At 44.8% G+C, this 19,733-nt stretch overlaps 1 protein-coding gene across 10 annotated transcripts in view; it reads left to right on the forward strand.

The window, feature by feature from the left end:
* Positions 1-19,733, forward strand: part of ralgapa2 (Ral GTPase activating protein catalytic subunit alpha 2) — a 56,987-nt gene that overhangs the window by 21,432 nt on the left and 15,822 nt on the right. For 8 of the 10 annotated variants that reach the window (XR_008954184.1, XM_057058114.1, XM_057058118.1 and 5 more), the window contains 14 exons: positions 2,339-2,467; positions 2,616-2,744; positions 2,854-2,912; positions 3,085-3,193; positions 4,146-4,256; positions 4,595-4,663; positions 4,945-5,082; positions 6,900-7,077; positions 8,390-9,209; positions 9,774-9,845; positions 10,005-10,128; positions 10,211-10,366; positions 13,314-13,472; positions 14,611-14,738. Coding sequence is in view for 7 of the 10 variants with exons in the window: in XM_057058114.1 (XP_056914094.1) it covers positions 2,339-2,467; positions 2,616-2,744; positions 2,854-2,912; positions 3,085-3,193; positions 4,146-4,256; positions 4,595-4,663; positions 4,945-5,082; positions 6,900-7,077; positions 8,390-9,209; positions 9,774-9,845; positions 10,005-10,128; positions 10,211-10,366; positions 13,314-13,472; positions 14,611-14,738 (2,381 nt within the window). In the remaining 3 variants the exon portion in view is untranslated. Of the gene's footprint in view, positions 1-2,338; positions 2,468-2,615; positions 2,745-2,853; positions 2,913-3,084; positions 3,194-4,145; positions 4,257-4,594; positions 4,664-4,944; positions 5,083-6,899; positions 7,078-8,389; positions 9,210-9,773; positions 9,846-10,004; positions 10,129-10,210; positions 10,367-13,294; positions 13,473-14,610; positions 14,745-19,733 lie in introns of those variants that run through there. The other 2 variants (XR_008954185.1, XR_008954186.1) reach the window with 2 other exon arrangements.

The following is a 19,733-nucleotide window of genomic DNA, read 5'->3' on the forward strand; positions in this document are numbered from 1 at the left end:
CGGCTTTTGTTGTTGCTCTGTATAATGCGTCAGGGGGGCCAGAGCCAGGCTGGCCACTGAAGCATGCTCAAATTGGCCGGAGAAAAGAGTCCTCACGCCACACAATAGAGGACAGCCGCACGCCTGCTTAACATAAGAAAGTCCCCCACCCCTCCCCCCTTTGGCGCTGCCTCCTTGCACCGCCCCAACCCCTCTCAGAAATGCCCGATGGATTAAACATATTTAATAACTCGCAGCAAAACTTTTCATCCACGCGGAGAATCTGTCGCTGCAAGTCCCTTGCTTCATGTCTTGATTTTGATAGACGCCTACTTTAGGTCTAAAATGCTGCTTTCAAGTTTAATTTTGTTCTCTGTTTATTTTGTGCTTTCGGTGAGTGTCAAAAATGTGCGCAACACACCAAATAGGATCAGTGGGACTCCTCGAAATTTATTTTAAATACAAGAATGGTGACATTTCGTTGGAGGGGTTATAATTCCAATTGACAGAGAGCCAAGGTCAGGGCTATTGTCCTGATTGTGGGTCCTCAATCAGTCAACACACAAAGGCTCAAGCGTATTACATTAGCAGTGATCTGCGTAACATAGCTACTGTCTGTCAACACAAATTCATCTTTAAGGTTTCTTCCCTGCTTTGCAAAAGTGAGAGAAGCTATTGCGCACATGGATTTCCACTCAATAGATTTAGCAACGTTCAGCCAGTTTGTCATCAAGGCGAACATTTCCTTATTTTGGAGCCACACAGGAAGTCACATATTAACAAATGAGCTGTGATCTTTTCTGTTAAGGCCAAATCTGCTGTCAGATGAAATAGTTTATAGTGACTAAAAAATTGCTGCAAAAGAGGGAAAAACAGCTCATTTACCAAAAAAACCCATTTCACGCTGGATACAAAACTACCTATATATACACCACAGGAGAGGATCCTATAGACATAAATGCACATACATATATTAAATATAAGCAGCCTATTCTGATCTTATGCCAGTCGTGTTATCCTGAGCTGAAACTTGTCACTTCTGTGCTAGCATGCAGACAACATGTGCTTTCCTGAATATGAGGCCAAGTAAAGAGACAGGAGGTTGTTGTGTTCAGACTTACTTTAATGTACCTTTTGTTGTTGTTGGGGCCATCCCTACTGTGCACACAGTGCCACATGCAGGGTTCAATTGTCATTTCTATACACACTATAAATCCGGTTCCCTCTACTTTCACATACAATAGAAAACACTTTGCATTTTACATTTGTGGTCTCCTCTAAAATGCTCATTTGAGGCAATCAAGCAACAGTTTGTTGCAAGCTAATTACCTCTGACAGCAGTGCACATTATGTTTCAGAGGTCAATTACCTACAAAATGAGGGTAAAATGGGTCCTCAATCCTAAAGCTCTTACCACCAATTTTCCGCATGCAGCACATCCTGTTGGTTTGATTCTGCTTGCTTATTCTATTTCCCCTTTGTTCACCTGCATTCCCTATTTATCAAAGCTTCAGGTGATTAATGTCATTGCAATAAACAGAGCAGGAGGGAGAGAAATTGTCTGCATGTGTGTTTGCTAAGGTGCCCCTCGCTTCAGCTCGAAACAAGATGATGTTTGAACGGTCCGATTTACGCAGCTTTATGACTAATAAGGCAGGTGTTTCCAGCTTGGACCTTGCCTTTGTACACAGACCAACGCACATCTCAGAGAGAACAATCGTCCTGGCTTATTGGCGCGCTCCGTTGTCATACCAGTATACAGTCTGTGCATTTTTTTATGTATCAGAGGAAAAATGAACAAAGCATCCCATTAATTTTGACCCTATCTAATGGTGCTCTCTGCCATTGCACTACACTGTACATGGACTCGCAACTGGCCTCCTCTACCATAGAACAGCACATTACGCCTAGCTTTAATTATAGGTTTACTTTTGTGTACTGGATATCCTGGCTACAAACATGGATGGTCTTTTGTTGTCCCCTTTAAGGTCCATATACCATCCACCCTTCCCTGCGCGCCTGGTCTGTCTTTTAGGGACATGCACATAAGTACCTTACTCTCATCAGTACACTTAAAATGCTTAGCCCGCTTGCTGCAGGGAAAAGCTTTCTCCCCGTGATGCCTCTCACACAATGTCCCATTTACACACTAATTTGGCTTTCCTCTGTCCACGCTAATAAAAAAAATAAAATACATCCAAATTCAGAGTGTGCGTTGACTCAAAAAAGATTCAGTTTTGGTTCTGAGGGAGAACAGCTGTTTATTACCAATCAATCAGGTTAAGACAGTAATGGATGGGTAATGATATCAAAGTGGAAATCGCTCTTTGTTTCCAATAATGTGTTTGCTTGTCTTCAGGATGTTTTGAACACCATCATCCGCTCCTGTTCTTCTCGTTTCTTCTTCCTTGGCCTGCCTGGCTTCACGCTGCTTGTTGGAGACTTCATCACATCCTCTGCCTGCATCCTCAGCTCCTATTCCTCAGAGGTACATGGAAAAATCCAGCACGTGGTCTAGAATATCAAACAAGATGGTCATAAAGCGGGAAAGCACTGATGGATATTGTGAATAATTGCCTCCTTTTGTCGGAACTAAAAATGGTCACATTCATTTTTGTTGTCCGTGTTGTTTTTAGGCGCCGAGGGTGGAAGCTCAGACAATCTTGGGCTCCCTTGTGTGTTTCCCTAACGTTTATCACCAGATTCCGTTGCTGCAACACGTGTCTGCCTCAGATGATGTCGTTGTGTGCAATGAGGATATCAAAGTAGGAAACCCTCCCTTCCGCTCTTGGCACATTTTAATTGTAAACACGTCGTTCTTTCAAAGGACTTGACGCTGGTGTAAAATGTGGGCATGTTGTCTTTGCTGGGCAGGATTACCTGGTCAACATTTTGCTAGAAACAGCAACTAAAGAACACTGTGAGGAGGCCAGGTATGGTGCCAGCGCTGTCCAGTGTGTCTTTTTAACATCATTTAAATTCATATTTAAATGGAAATCAGTGTATGGGGAGCACATCATGAATGTTAAGGCTTTTAAACACATTTCAGAAAGGTCACATCCCGTGTTATTCTTGAACGTGAGATTAACTGCTCGTGTGGTTCAGGTGCATCGCTGTGTGCAGCCTGGGTCTGTGGGTGTGTGAGGAGCTGATGCAAAAGAACATCCACCAGCAGGTTACAGATGCCATCAATGTTCTGGGTGTAACACTGAAGGTCAGTAACCCTCTCAGAGAAGGACCCTTCGTTCGTTCTGAAATGCAGTTACGCCTTGGTGTCAACTATTAATTCAGCCCCATTTATTAACTCTCCCTCCTGATCCATTTTTATCCAGAAATTCTCATTTTGTTGAAGCCTAAAGACACAGTGAAGGTGTGAGGGTGAACCAACATGTCTAATCATGGTTGGAAGAGCCCTCACAAGCTGAGTAAAGGGATGCAGAGAACCGGTTACGGCTGTTTTTCCCCCTTCCCTTCACAGAAAGGGATTTTGGGGTGGTAGCATAATTGTCAGGCTGCTGCCTCTCAGTAGATGTGGGCCAATTTAAGCAGCCACATCTCCCGGGCTTCTGCTGGAGCAGCCCCTCCCTTCTCTAATGGAGCAGTAATCACTCCCCTGCACAACTTGACACACAGACTCAGCCAGCCCCAAAATAGAGGGTACAGGCTGGATGGAGGATCTAGGGGGAAGAGTGGCACTGAGAGTCTCTTTTCTAAAAGCAGGTGCTGAACTCTCAGGGCCCCTTTTTGTGTATGGCCATTTCTGCACTCCCCACAATGTCTGCTCTTGTTACATGTTGAGAGGCATTCAGCTGGAAGAAATGGGAAATTCTATTTTCTCTACAAAGAATTTCAAATCACTGAAGAAATCCACGTTTTGAAAGAAAATTGTCAACAACTGAGTTCTCTACTCCAATAAGGCTGGAAAAAAATGAGCAGGAGTGGAAATGAAATGATGCAGATTCTAGAAAGAGTAATTGAAAAACCTGAATTTGAGGGAAATTACTCGGAATTTTATCACAGTGGGCGTCTTTTTCAGCCATCATCCTCTTTGAGTAACATCACACTGTGTCTTATATATTTATATATCATTTATATAATACACACAGTTAAAAAAGAAAGTAATTATTGATCATTTCTTGCCTTTTTCATGGTCCTTGCTTGTTCAGTTTGGGAACAAAGTGGTGGCCCAAGCAGCCTGCGATGTGTTTCAGCTGCTCATCACTCACTGGGAAAGACTCCAAAGGTTTGACCAAACGATGCCCAAGAAAATCATTGAGGTAACAGAAACACCCAAGCAGCATTATACTGACCTCTGATTCCACAGATAATCTTCGATAAACTACGTATTTATTATTTAAGCTGCATTTTGCTTGGGATGTAACTTTTAATGGATGATTATTAATAATTTCTGTTAATTGTCAATGCTAGCATTTGTGATTTTGATCACATCTTATTGAATTTGAAATGCAGCCTGGAATATGTTGTTATGATTAGATGATGTGCGTATCATCCAAACACTGTGGCATGGCATCCATTTTAGCACACAGCTCTGACTTAGCTGATGAATAGGAGTGTGTCATCCAATTATCTTTCGCCTTGTTTTGTCCCAACTCAGATCTTTGTGGCGACAATAGCCTTTTTGTTGCCAGGAGCAGAGCACTCAACATTGGAAGCAGACAAAAAGGTATGTGTTGGAAAGAAGGTGATGTGAAATGGCTGAGATCTGAAAACCCCTTGATCTATTATGTTGGAGTGGTTTAGTTGCAGAGGAATGTTTCTATTGTCTCTGCTGTTGTATTTTCTGTGTTTTCTCTCTGTTCTGCTCTCCTGTATTAACTGTTATTATCTGCAACTGTCCCACTTTACAGCTACATCAGCATTGCACTTTGTTATTTTGGATTTTTTTTTTAGTGTTTGTTAAGCATACTGGGAAATGTAATTATGCTTTCTGTGTCATCTCATCAGTTAATGGTGTCGCTGCTGCTCTGTCTGCTGGATTGGTGCATGGCCGTCCCCCTGAGTTTGCTGCTGGAACCCATCACTATGTCTTTCTTGGAGGATCGCACATCCCATAAAGCTCCTTTGCTGGATTATATCTATAGAGTGGGTAGTCTGAGTGACAGCTGTGAGGTGTTTGAAAGGCGCCTGTTGATGATTTTTCCAACACATAGTTTTCCCTGCTGAGACATTCATGATTATATCATATAGGATTTGCAACAAAGTTGCAATTTGCACTGTTTTATTTATAAATACTGTTTAATATCTCTCAGTAGCCCATTTCTTTTATGGTCTGACCCTGAGGATGAAGGGTGAGGCTTCAGGCACAGATGAATGTGGTATTATTCATTCCCCTCTGTCTGGGCAGATGCGGTCAACGGCAGATCTTTGTAAGGATGTCACCCCTGATAAGAAATGGTCCAATTATTCAAACGGGAGTCTTTGTCCATTTGATAAGCTCAGGCTATAAATGCTTGTCCTAAAGATTTGAATGGAATATGTCTTAATATGAGAGCAACTGCAGCTGCCACGAAGCCAAAGACAATTAGGCATGATTGGTCGTCCATCGGCGCACAAAAGGTCTGGCCCCTGTGGGTTTCACTGGGTTTGACAATATAAATGCCATATCGGGACCACAATCTCCACTTGCACAGATACACTAATTATTCTCCATATCAAGCAGGGAATCACTTTTTGGTTTGAAAACACATCTTTTCTATTCTGTCATTGACATTTGTCAGGGACATGCTAGCAGGGCGTGGCCATTCCGCGTTTTCTACTTTCCATTCCCCTGAATTTTTTCTCTCATCAAAAAAATATATTGCACAACTGGCCACAGATTCCCGCGAATAAAAGGATGTAGTTAGTTTAAAAGAAAAAAACAAGGAAATGGAAATGTGTTTTTGCTCCTAGCCGTTCGTGATTGTCCATATGCTGCTGCGCTTCCTGCATTTACACGTGTATACATAAGGACCCCAAACATGGGAGAAAGGGTCATACTTATACTTATCTAATCCCAAGAATGCTCTGTTCAGTGTGCAGTATCCTCCAAGAACTGTTGCTATGTGAAGTGTAGTCAAGTGTAGTTGTCAAGCACAGCTATGGGTAGACCCCCCTCCCTCTGCATCTCCACCTCTCCATAGAGGAACCTCTTAGGAGCTTTAGCAGAGCAGCTGTTGGATTCAGATCTTTTCAGCGTCAACACTCCAATCCCTCCCCCGTGCACCCAGAGGTCTGTTGAGCAGAATCATCCATACTGTCTACATTGCCCCACACAATACTGTTTCAGATGGCAGGGCCAGGCTGCCTCTCAAAGTGTCACTCAGCCAAGTTTGAGCATGTGCATGTGTGTGCGCGCGCGCGCGCCCTAAATGGGATTAGCTGTTGCATGGCTTTCACCATGTTGCTCTCCTGTGAATGAGGCACCTCCTCATTTGCATACTTCAGGCATATGTTTTGGCCATTGATGTGGTCCATGTGACCTTCACCCAGATTGTGCATCATACAGGTGTGAGCGCGTGTCTGGGTGCGTGTTTGCGTTAGGAACTGAGGGATAAAGTCTTAATTAAATCAAACAGTGTAAACCTGTCCAGTAGCTGTAATCAACTGCCCCAGTGCGCCTTATCTCGCCCTGCCAATGGATGCTTTGTCATCTGTTATGTAGATTGATACACTCACACATCACTAGAGAAATGGATTAGTGGCATTAAAGAGGCTCTTTTCTCCTCTCCTATGCATCCCCCAATCGTCTTATGATGTAAATGGCCCATACGGTATATTCATGTGTGCCTGAATTGTGTCAAGATACTGTAGAACAGAGCTCAAAATATCTGAGAGGCCGCAATTACTGTTCATTAATTTGTCGAACTCCTCAGTCAGCCACCCGCTGCTACCTTTTTTCTTTCTTCTACCTTTTTTTTCAGGTGTTACACTGCTGCGTCTCCGGTTCTACCTTGCACACCCAACAGAGCCGGTACCTCCTCAGCCTGTCAGATTTGTCCTCTGACTATGACCTAATGTTGGGTCAGGTTAACAGTTTTGAGCCGCCACCCTCCCAGACGACCGTCGGCGAGTTCGGTAACCTCCTCACTGTCGCCGAGGGTAAGAATCCGACGAGAGCACAGAAATGCTGCCGTTCGGCCCCTTGTTTTAGCTTCAGGCTCGGGGCACAATTATCCAGTCAGTGAATGCATAATGCCCGTAAACACGAGCTCATCTAGCTGCTACATGATCGTAGATAATCTCTAAATGACCAGTGGGAGCACAGTTCTTCATGTGAGCGAAGCCCCTTACCGTACGTCCTGACTGTAGAAATAGATGTGTCTGCAAAAAAAATAAAATTATTGCCGGAAACTCTTAAGTAGCCCATCAGTTTAGAGCCTCTCCATTAAATGGCAATATCTTGTTAAAAGTATGAAAAGGAAATCAACCACCACAGGGACTGGAATGCTCAACCCCAGAGAGTAGAGCCATTATGGGGTTTAGAGAAAAATGTGATTTTCTTTTTTTTCCAAGGGCTTTCCATGTGACCTTGCGGTTCCATTAAGCAATGTATTCCGCTCTCTGTCGTGCATTCTCAACTTTCACGAAGTCTTTAAAGCCCGAAATTGGGCTTAGCCTACTTAAACAATATCAGAACTTCGAAGCAATGGCTTCTGCTCGGAGAATCTCAAAAATCTTTGCTTTTTAGTTTCCAAATGAGGTTTTGTAGAAATGACAAAACACTATCAAAGGGGCAAACCAAAGAGTGCCGGCGTAGTTACATTCATGCCCCTACCTCATATTGATCAAGTCACATCAAAGGGCCAGCACATCTCTAATGCAGCTTGGCCTGCTTTCTAAAGAGCTTTCTCCACTTTGATGGGGGATGATGGTATTGATAGCACTGTCACAATGCAAGATTGCATCTTCTTGTTTTCCTCCATATCTGAGCAGAATAAAGCACGGCATGCCTTTCACTTGGGAGGAAAAACCTGTGCATTTACATAAATGCAATTCACTAAGTAGGGTCCTATTAAGCAGCCTAGAAAGATAGTGGTTCTCATTAGCACTCAGCCACTCTCTGCACTTGTCCATTGTAAAATGACTCAATGGGCTTTTCAAAGTTGTCTCATATGATTAGATGCTACCTACTTAGAGGTCCACTCGCCGGACTATTGTGAGGAAAGAATAAAGTATCCCTATTAGTAATTGTAAATGAGATTTGATTTTGCTTAAAAGAGCTAACGGTGATGATAGCATGTCTACACACAAATGTAGGCCTTTTGAAAGCCGTCCCTTTATGAGGTCCATTATAAAAGATCGCTTCCTGCGCGGCTTCATTTTAACCCCATGAGCAACTTCATTATTGATGAGCGTTACACTTTTTCAGAAATAATATCTTCTCACTCTCTTGTCTTCATTATTCGACCAGAAAAGAGACGGCGGAACATGGAGTTGATTCCCCTGACGGCACGAATGGTCATGACTCACCTGGTGAACCATTTGGGCCATCATCCTCTCAGAGGTGGCCCCGCTCTCCTCCACAGCCTGTTGAGCGAAAACCATGACAACCCCTATGTGGAGTCGTCAGAGCTCTCCTCCGAAGTCTTCAAAAGCCCCAACTTGCAGCTCTTTGTGTTCAATGACAGCACACTGGTGTCCTACCTGCAGATCCCCTCTGAAAGCCACACTGTCGGGCGCCCCCCCCAGCCTTCCTATCAAGTCCGCGTCATCGTGCGGGACATCTCGGGCAAATATTCTTGGGATGGAGCGATCCTCTACTGCACCAGCCAGGATGACCCCACTGATGTGGGTGTTTCTAACGAACCTGACCCCCCTCTTTCTACGAGCAGCAGTGTCACAGACAGCAGGAACTCTCCAACGAGCGGATCCTATAAGATGCAGCGCTCAGACTCCGCCTCCGACTGCTGCGAGAAGGCCGAGGTAGATGTTCTCGACAAGCTTTTGGAGTGCTTGGGCCAGTGCAGCCCAGAATGTCTACCCCATGCACAACTCAGACTCAACCAGCCAGCCCCCTCTCCCAACGGCATGAACTTAGAGCAAGAGAGCAGCATCCTGGAGGCCATCCTGCGTCAGACTCAGCAGGAGGAGAAACAAGTCCGAACGTGGGACACTGATGTAAGCTTTAGAGCCACGTGCCAGGGGAAACCCTCGCAACAGGAACCTAAAGCTCCTTTCTACTTCTGTCGGCTGCTGCTTAACGACCTGGGAATGAATTCCTGGGATCGCAGGTACTCCACTAATGAAAGTGGGCTTGGTCGGGGTTTGCCAGTGAAGTGAGGTCATACGAGATTATAGAAATTTTTGATTGGCACCATGAATGTATAAGACTGAAATAATTCTTTAAGTTACAGCATAACATCGTTAATTTATAACCCTAAGTTCTTTCTTTTAACCTCAAAGTAACTCGGCCTGTGAGCAGCCCGTTACTCAGGGTGAAAGCTAAGTTAAAAGCTTGCTGGTGTCTGGAGTGTCTTAATCTCCTCTCCGCAGGGAAAGGGTGCCCAGCTGTTTTCACCGAGGTCTACCGTGCAGAGCCACATCTTTGTTTCCCAGTAAATTAAAAGCTTACACCTCTTAATGATGGTGGTGCAACTTGTGCACAGCTAGCAGGAGATTGCTGCTTGCACCTGTGCCGTTGCTGTCTTTGTTATTCTGTGAAAGTGTGAAAGATTTGGCAATAGAACCATATTTCTGACAGGACGGGGCAGGCGAGGCATAGGCTATACTACTGTATCGTGTAGCTGTGTTGATTTTGGAAGATATGGTTCAAACATTTGTTTTTGAACAAACAGGAAAAGCTTCCATTTGTTGAAGAAGAACTCGAAGCTTCTGAGGGAGCTGAAGAACTTGGATTCCAGGCAGTGGTAAATTCAATCTACAGTTATAGAACATCTAGTTCAGGTTTTTGGACTGATCTATATGGACAAACTGGCTCACACATTATTCTTTAACTCAGTTTTGGGAAAGTATTGATTTGGTTGTTTGTTTTTACCGATTCTTTTTTTAAATTATTATTATTATAGCCGAGAGACGCACAAGTTTGCTGTGTTCTACATTGGAGAAGGCCAAGAGGACAAGTGCTCCATCCTGTCTAACAGCTCGGGCAGTCAGGCCTTTGAAGACTTTGTGTCTGGACTTGGATGGGAGGTGCGGACGACTATATCCTCAGATGAACACGCAGATGTCCAGTCACCAACAGACCACTCTAAATGATGCACATGTCCCTCAGGTGGACCTCGCTACACACTGTGGCTTCATGGGAGGACTCCAGAGGAATGGCAGCACAGGTCTTACAGCTCCCTACTACGCTACCTCCACTGTGGAAGCCATCTTTCACGTGTCTACACGCATGCCGTCTGATTCTGATGACTGCCTGACTAAAAAGGTTGAACGTTCTCCTTGTTTTAACCCTTAAATCACAATATCGTTCTTGCATGTCCGTGACATTTAGGCTATCTTCATTGCAAATGAATTGCATACAACATACATTACGTAACTGCATACTACATACACATACATACATTCTATTGTGCCTATTTGCTCGAGTGAAATGGCTGCACAGGCTGGTATTTCCATTTCTATGTTTTGTAGCCTTTAGTTGTGTTAAGCTTTGATCAAGAGGTGTGACTTAAGTGTGCGGGCATTGATTAGAGATCCCAGTCAGGGAAGCCTGAGCAGTAGAGAGTTGCAGGCGTGTGGGAGAGGAGAGGGCATGTGCCGCTGCTGTAATGAGTATGATTCTGCTGGCTTTGGCCCCCCTCCCTGCGTGCTGTGACCAGGGCCCGGATTCAGCCATTAGCTCTCCCTGCTAGGGCAGGCGCCTGCCGGATGCCGGCAGGATCCTTTTATCCAATTCCTGCTGCCGCCACAGGAGCGATCGATCGGGTTCTGCAGCAGGATTCTAAGCCGTAGCGCACCAGCAGCAGTTAACATGAAGAAATGAGCTGCAAGGTCTCTTCGCATGCTGCCAATCTTCTCATGCTGTACCCCACTGAGAAGGGAAATTCATCAAGCTCTGCTCCTGTCCAATCCCTTCGACCCCCCCCCCCCACACACACACACACACACACACACACACACACACACACACAGCCATCCTCAGGAATAACACCCTTCTCATTCCAAACTTTGCGACTTGAGGTTCCTTAGACTGGAAAAAAGGTTTGGACTTTAACGAACCAGGCTCAGGAGTTTGATGGTATGCACTTGTAGTGTCTGGTTTTGGTCTCCAGTCTCCAGTCTAGCTTGCTGACTCAGCTAAAAGGGAGAAAACGATAAGCACATACACCGTAGTATATAAAGAATTAATTTACTGATAGATGTAGGTTTGAGTGAAATTTGGCATAGAGCTTTGAATACTGATTTTCTTTTTTCCCTGTTTTTAAAAGATGAAAAGGGAAGTTGCAGCTTAGCTGGTGATTTTGGCCAGAGTGTATCTACTCTCCACGGAGTGTGCTGCTACTTCTCCTTCTATCATTTTACCTGGAATTTATGTGATTGCCGGTCCTTGCACCATTTGGCGAGCTGGCTCCACGCATGGTTGCCTCAGCAAAGGATGGGAAAGAAGGAATGAGAAACAGGCTTGTCAATTTAAAAATAGCACTTTCAATCCCCCACTTTGCTGCTTGTAACCATAGAGGCCTGGTGTGGAAGAAGGGCAGATGAGGGAGCTCTTGCTGCTTAGATTGCCCGTTTGAATGTGTGTGGGGGGGTGCACAGTCAAGCCTAGAAGACGGAAAACCATGAATTCCTCAATCCAATTGTGGGTTTTAGGCAGTGCAGGCTGTAGCAGTAGCAGCTGGCTTCAGTAATGTGGTTATAGAAGTGACCTGCAGAGTTGGGGTCAGGCCACGGGGAGAATGTGTGTGTACGCGTGTGTGTGTGTGTGAGAGAGAGAGAGAGGGAAATTGACGTCTGCCTCAACTATCACATTCACCCCCAGGCATCACAGCTTAACTGGGCTACGGCAGGTTGTTTTTATAAGGAGCTTCTTGTGTTCCGAGGTCTTCTGCTCTGTAGTTTCCATGTGCATGAAGCCAATTTGTGGAATGGGAGGTCAAAGAGGGCTAATTAGACAAGAGCCTTTGACTCCAATCACATTTTATTAAACAAGTCTCAAACATTTGGATGTAATTATCAAAGAAGTAAATAGATTGCTGCAGATGAAGACGGAGAAGAGCATAAGCATCCTCATTAAACTTGTGATTAAGCTCATCTGAATGCTAATATCTTAACCCAAATTAACATCTCGGCGCTAATTGTCTGCCACAAATGCATATTCAACATTTTCTCTGAAATCGTCCCAGTGACTGACCTGGCTGGTACCTGCTGATCCCTGGACAGACAGAATGAACTGGCGAGCTGCAGTAATCAGCATGCCGTGGATTTGTTTAAGATTACCATATTATCATAATTAAGGGCTTATAATAGAATGTGCTAATTGCATTTTTTGTGGCAAGGGCATGTTTTTTAATGGCTCATTAGGTCCACAGTACATTGGCAGATGTTGTCCTCTGAGTAGAGGCTCACTTTTTAGTGTAATGATACAAGAGAAAACATCAGTTGACTATGGGCTGCCTATAAAAGAATATAATGTAGCGGCGTTCGTCTGTTTTCAAAGGAAACAGCTGTTTTTCTATTACAAAGCAGCCTCAGTCAATTTCCTGTCATTTTAGCGTATATTTTTCATCTTGCAGTTTCATTTGTGTTTGTGAACAGTGTGGAAATGGGAAACAATTTAATCTTTGATGGGTCAACTTAATTGGATTTGATTTTAAAATGCTCTCTTTATGCATTTGGTGTTTGCAATTTGAATGTGTAATAACAAGGCCAAAAACACTCCTAACTGAAGCCAAGTTCCCTCTTTATGTAAGTTTCTACTGTATTTGTGCCCCGTTTGTGGCCAGACTCTAAACGAGCCTCGTACTGCAGCGATACCTTTTACACCCAGTTCATTGCTAGAAGTGATGTCATTCTGATGAATAAATGCTTCAATCTGAATAAATTATACAATTAGACTCAATATATTATGATCTGGGGGGAATCATGCAAATTGGTGGAAAATATTCATGTTTATCCATCACAACAGACTCTTGCTGACCTCACATTCTAAATGTCCCTAAAACATTAGATTGTTTTAGATCATCCCTCAAAAAGTTTCCGTCACTTGGCTCAAAAATGAGCTTTACTTTTGCAGATGCAGGGTTTTAAATTTAATTCTCTAACCTTGGAGAGGCAAAGGCCACATCGTTATTTCTAAACTTTTGTGTTTCGTATTGTGTCCCTTTTGCTCTTCCACCCAACATTTGATTAGCCTTATTTGTGTGTTGTAGCTGCGTCACCTGGGAAACGATGAAGTGCACATAGTTTGGTCGGAGCACACCAGGGACTACAGACCCGGAATCATCCCAACCGACTTTGGAGATGTGCTGATCATCATTTACCCAATGAAAAATCACATGTATTTCATTCAGATTGTGAAGAAGCCTCAGGTGAGCTCATTTTTCCTTATTTTAGGGACATTGCTCTACAGTGTGGCTCTTTTTTGTCAACAACTTTACATTTCCACTCAAGTGAGTGTGTTATTTTTCCTGCTAATTTCTGGTCCAAAAGGGCAAAAATCTCTGATCCAATGATGGATATCATATACCATATCCAATCAAATTTATGCTAATTTCCCACAAGATGTACTCACTCACATTCAGATCTTCTTAATTGTACATGACGTATCTTTTTTTCCTGATATTATTATTTCAGCAACATTACTTATTTATATAATTTTTATATATATTAGTAGTTTGGCAGTGAAACAGCTGCAGATTACGTCTCTACGCACATGTTTATATTTGACACATGATGATTTTCGATCTTGTACAAAAGCAAATCTCATTCATTTATTTTAATGGATGTCAATAGCCTGAAACCTGAAAAAAAGCACAAGATGTTGCCATTTAAGTCGCACTCGACACTCTTTCATGAATTTTATTCATTTGTCGTTTCTTCTTCCCGGAGCCTCTAAAGCTACTCAAGATTCTGGTAGTATTTTTAACAGCATTGCCCCATGTGTCTGTCTGGTAATTAAGCTAATTGTCTATCACCTCTGATTAAAAGTAATTTATTGTTCAATTTGACTACGTAGTTATTATACAGCCTGAACTATCGAGATGAAAACAGCAGGATCTTTGAGAGAGATTTTGACATTCACATCAACTTCCAGGTCAATGACCATTTAGCTTTAGTGATTAAGGGCCCCCTTCCAATATACAACGCACGCACGTGCACACGTACACTCACGCAGCACCGCTAAAATGCATATTGCCCCTTTGTGTTTGTTAAGTGTCTCAATGTGAGGGCATTGTTTAGTATTGATTGTCATTTTAATTTCATCGGCCCAGCATTGATTCACATAAGATTCGTGTGCTTGTCATGCAAAGATAGGTAAGAAGACAAAAAAAATCTAATTTAATCTTGAACTCTTGCCCCAAACAGATGGAGAAACAGTTAAAAAAAAATTAATCTGCCAATTTTTGGGGGGCACACACACCTCCTTTGACAGAGGGCTGATTAAACTGGCACTGAAGTAACGGTATTTTCTTTTCTGTTCCCTTTTTCCCTCCTCAACTTCCCCAGGTTCCTTTCTTTGGACCTCTGTTTAACGGCGCTATCATAACTGGGACTCTGTTGCCGAGCTTGGTGCGGGCCACCTGTATCAACGCCAGCAGAGCTGTGAAGTCCCGGCTGACTCTCTACCAGAGCTTGTATCCTTTGCTCCTCCTGCTTTTGTCTTTCCTTTGTGGAATCCTATGCAGAGACGGCTGCGGATCACCCCCACGCCTGCGACCACTGAGAGTATAAGCGCCTCATTTTTAAAAGAGTTTTAATTACATTTATAACACAATTCAACTTAAACATTCAGCCCCCCTCAGTGGCCCATTTGGATAAATTCATTGAGACATGTGGTGTGCTTGTCACGTCAGCCAATGTACACAGCTGAGTGTTGACACTGATCTTTATGGGCTAGCTGATTTACATACAGCTATTAAGCCGGGGCTGTTTCACAGCCTGGAGCATCACAGGAGGCTGCGTGCTGCTGTTTTGGGCAGGAACACTGATAATGTGTCATTATCTATGACTACAGTTTTATGGCGCACAAGGAGAGGCAAAATAAGGGCACACTCAATAAATACATACAAGTACACACACACACACACACACACGCATTACTCTTGGCTCTCATCCCTCCACCCATCTACCCTGCAACGCACCGTTAAGAGCCTGACTCCAGCTGTAGTTGTCAGTTGGTTTAAAGGCAGTGTAATCACCAATGGAGATAGATTAGCATGTGAATGCCAACAACACAGTTTGGGGGGTGGGGAAAGAGTTGGGATGGCTCCCGGAGGGGGAAACCTGATCTCCCTCGACACCCTGTGCTCTCGGACAGCACGTACGATACCGCCTCACCAGTGCTAGAACGCTGCCCCTCTGGCGGTTGCCATAGAGACATCCCCCAAGGAGGTTTCATTTGGTTGTAAGATGAGAATCTATTGTTTTAAAGACATTGGCACGCAGATATTTAGGAGAAAGTTGTTTATGTCGCTGTCGGGAAACTGGACGGTTCCACGACATCATATCATTATGATATTTACAACCCTTTTTATTTTTTTTACAACAGATTTTTCTGTGGGACGTGCGTAAGTATGTGTCGGTTACAGTACGTCACATTCCCTGGTCCCCCACCCCACTCATATATTGGCCTGCGTGTCCCCAGGGGCGTCCTGAGTGACAGATGTCTGTTACCCAACGCCAACTGAATTACACCAGTGTGACTCTCATTGCCGGAGGGGTGGGGGGGCGGGCAGCTAGCCACAGGCTTGCTTTCCTCTGTGTGCCTCAGGGGACGGTCGGGCGATTGTGGGACAGTAGTGTGTTTGTGCCGGGGTCCAAAAAGCTTTACTTGGCATTCCTTAGCAGAGGAGCAGAAAGCACAAATGCTTGATTTATGAAAGGAGATAAGCGCCGTCTCTAGAGTTCTGGCACTGATAAGCTGCAAGACCACACAAGAGTGGGGATGAATGAGTGCACCAGGCAAACTGCTCTGCCAACACCAGCGTCTGAGGGTTTTAGGAGCGCTTTCAGCTTGTTTGATGTGTATGTTTTTGTGTATGTGTATGCCCTGACCTGCCGCGGCGTGAGCCGTAAATAAGCGCTAGGTAGAGTTACCCCCCTGGGTCGACGGTGTTACACCGGCTTTTTGCACGGTTCCCTCTGCGGTTGTCGTCCCTCCATTTTCTCAGATGATGTGGCTCTTCATATTTGACAAGTTGGAACAATGGCTCGATCTTCTTTTTCCTCCTATGTTTACCAATAGTGAGGAATAAAAATCCTTACCTTAGCTTACCTTTTAACAATGCCTTAACAATCCACAGTCTGCTGTCTGACTGTGAGTCTGCTCTCCAGGGTAATTACTTGAATATTTCTTCAAAGAGAAGCTATAAGACCCCTGTGTGTCCAAATAAAAGGCCAGTATGGCACTGCAGCCCCTCTCTCATTCTGGCACAAGGCTTGAGAGGACTCCAGCAGTCTGCTGCAACGCTCACTGGCTCTTTCTACCTAATAGGATTTGATATTAAAAATTACCACAAGCAACAAAAAAAATACACCCACAGATGGGATACAGGAGTTGTTTTCAAAGATATCCCTTCTTTGTATCTTCTTTTGTGCTTCTTTTCTACTTCGTTAGTTTTCATACAGTGTTCAGCTCCCAATTATGTTTTTTTCTGACCACAGCCTCAAAACCATCAGAAGCTTCACTTAGACAAAGCATAATGTATCATCTATTATTTATATGACTGATGGAAAATGCAGCTGGTCTGGCTTTGTGTGCTCTAAGTGTATTGTCTGCAACCAGCCCATCATTCACAGCACCATTTAGACTAATTTTGACCACAAACTGTTCAAGCCCGAACATCTTGGGTGTTTCCTGAAGCAGTGTTATGGTTGTTAATTCATCTGTGACAGAGAAGAATACGCAAATCTCGTTTTGATTTCCTCGGAGACGCCTTTGGATGACGCATTGTGACGACCGCGCAGGCGTGCATGCGTGTTGTTTTAGGGTTTGGTACCGAGTTTCCAATAGGTGAGACCATGCAGAACTGACCTTGATTTAGAGACATAGGCTACTGGACACAATCAATAGTTTTTTGCACACCGCCCTTAGTCCCAATCCTCTGTTCTGACACGCATAAACACGCACACAGATCCATCTCCAGGCTCCGATCAATAACCATAATCTGTTTCGGCCCATCGCCAGTCATGCAAGCCAAGCTTTTAGACGTGTGCGCGCGTGCACGTGTTTGTAGTAGTAGTGGTGGAAGGAGGGATGCTGTGGTGCTCCCTCATGTGAGCATGTCTGCAGTCCTGTTAATGCCAAAAGCAGATGTGCCGAGTACCTTTGGATGCAAACTGAAAACCTAATGGCTCCCGCGCCCTCGTCCGACTAAACCCGATCGTTGTTGTAAAGCGATGTCTTCTCACACCCCTGCATTAGTTACTCTGTATCACTCAGTGTCTGGCCGAGGGCGGTCTTTTGTACGCTGTAAGATTCTTCACTTAGCCGAGATGAAAGTGCCACTGTATGCATGATAGGATGTCATGAATGGGATCTGCCATGTTAGTGTTGTCTCACATGAATTATTTAGCATCTTTGATAGGTCTAATTTGCCAGCTGTTGTGCCATAACTGTCGGCAGTCTCATAGATAATACTCAGCAGTCTACATCACCGTGGAAGCGTGTGCTTGACTGGGCACAGTGAGACGCCGGGCTAGTCATTAAATGAGCTGATGTGAGAATAACTAGCCAGCTTCCTGTTTATGGAAAACAAAGCTGATGAACAAAAGGGAGGCTTAAAGAAACAGCTGTAAATTGTGATATTTGCTGAGGTTATGCCCATTTTAACCATTTTTGAAGCCTTCTTGGAGGCAGTTGGACGTGATTAGGTGCGTAAGATTGGCAGGTTTCTTGGTGTAAGTGACCTGCTTGGAGCTGGCCGTGCCGGCTGGCAATGGCTTTGCCACAGTGGAGGTTATGCAGTATTTGGAGGGACTATGCAGAGAAAAGGGCTCTCACCCACCCCTGAATGTTTTAACCTAATCCCATTATCAGTGTAGCGCACTGCCTCCCATCTTTTTCCCTCCTTATCCCCCCCCCTCCACTCTTCTCTCCAGCTGACCAGCTGTTCCTGCCGGGACCCATGACAATGTCCGATGTGTTCAGATCACTGAGTACACACACTTCCAACACACACCCATGCACTGCTTAGACCATGCACAGCCAGGCAGTTGCCCAGCCCATTACTGGAGTGTTGGTTTGGGGAGAAGGGGGTAGCTTTTGGAGTAGGGGTGGGGGGGGGAGGCAAAAACAAGCCTGTCAACCCGAGAGCTCTGACTGAGCAGGCAGCCCAGCTCGAATGGCATATGGCGTCTAGCTTCATACAACATGCAAAAGTATTCTCTTCCTCCACCCCCCCATCAACCCCCTCTTGTCTCCCTCCCATACTGCTAATGCAGAATGACTCATAGCATTACTCATTCCCCCCTCTTCCCTCCCCACCCCTCATCAGTGCCTCCTCCTCTTGCCACCCAGCCTGTAACAAAAGGCGTCCAATGCATGGCACCCACACCCCGAAACCCCTGGGGGCCCGGCCCGGCCCGGCCCAGCCTTCACTCTGAGGTCTGCGCTCCACTGGGGCCTCCGTGTTTAAACACAGGTAGCGCAGGCTCACAAGCAGACGGCCAACAGCAGGGACTCAGAGACCCCCCCCCCCCCCGGGTAGCAGGCACACATGGCTGCTGTCAAACTCGTGTCTGTAGGTAGAGTCACATTTTAGCTGTGACATGCTTGGATTTCAGCATGTCACCGTGAGTCCCGCGTGCGCCACAAAGCATCGTCTTTCCTAAACGTGTTCTTTTAATGGAAACTCCCCCCTGAGTCGATTGGTCTCGGGCACTTTAAATCGTTTTGCTTAAAACTTCAATCCTCCGCATGAAAACGGCGCAGCCTCCTCAAAGAATGTCACGGTCTGTGTATTTTTAAACTTGAACCCCTACCCTCGCACCCCTCCCCTGCCCTCTCCGTCTGTTGTGCATTCAAGTCTGACATCTGTGTGTTTGTGAGCGGCGCGGTGAAAACCACCGAATGCTGCCAGTTCTTGCGGAGGCTCCTCCGTCCCGTCCCACTCGGGGGATCAGGTAAAGTGATAATTACAGTAATACACTGATACTGAGGCACATCAGGGCGTCGTCACATTCATTAAATTTCATCTACACTGGAGCATGTGGCTGCTATCACTCTTAAACATCACAAACTGGGTTTGTTGCTCAGCAGGATTGGATTTTTCCAAAGTAAGAAGATGCTGGTGTGTCCAGACGTGGCTGTGTTAGCATGGACTGCGTGGCTGTTGTGAAGACGCGTGTGCTGACGGTGCTTCTAGCAAGTGGGGGGGGAAAGATCCCGTCTGCTTTTAGTGATGAGCATCCAGCTAGCCACTCCATCTGTTCCCCCCAGCCCTGTGTAATTAATGATTTTTCCTCCTCTGGTCCACAAAAGCTGTTCACCCTCTCAGGTTATCCCAAAAAATACACATTTCCATTTATTACTTTTGTCTTTTGTCGGCACATTCTCAAAGGGAGGGTCAGTCAGCTTTTTTCTGGCTAGCTACAGCATATTGTTTATAATTTGGGCCATTTGGCCTTTG

This window comes from Takifugu flavidus, chromosome 16, assembly GCF_003711565.1.
Source record: "Takifugu flavidus isolate HTHZ2018 chromosome 16, ASM371156v2, whole genome shotgun sequence".
Classification (NCBI taxonomy): Eukaryota; Metazoa; Chordata; class Actinopteri; order Tetraodontiformes; family Tetraodontidae; genus Takifugu; species Takifugu flavidus.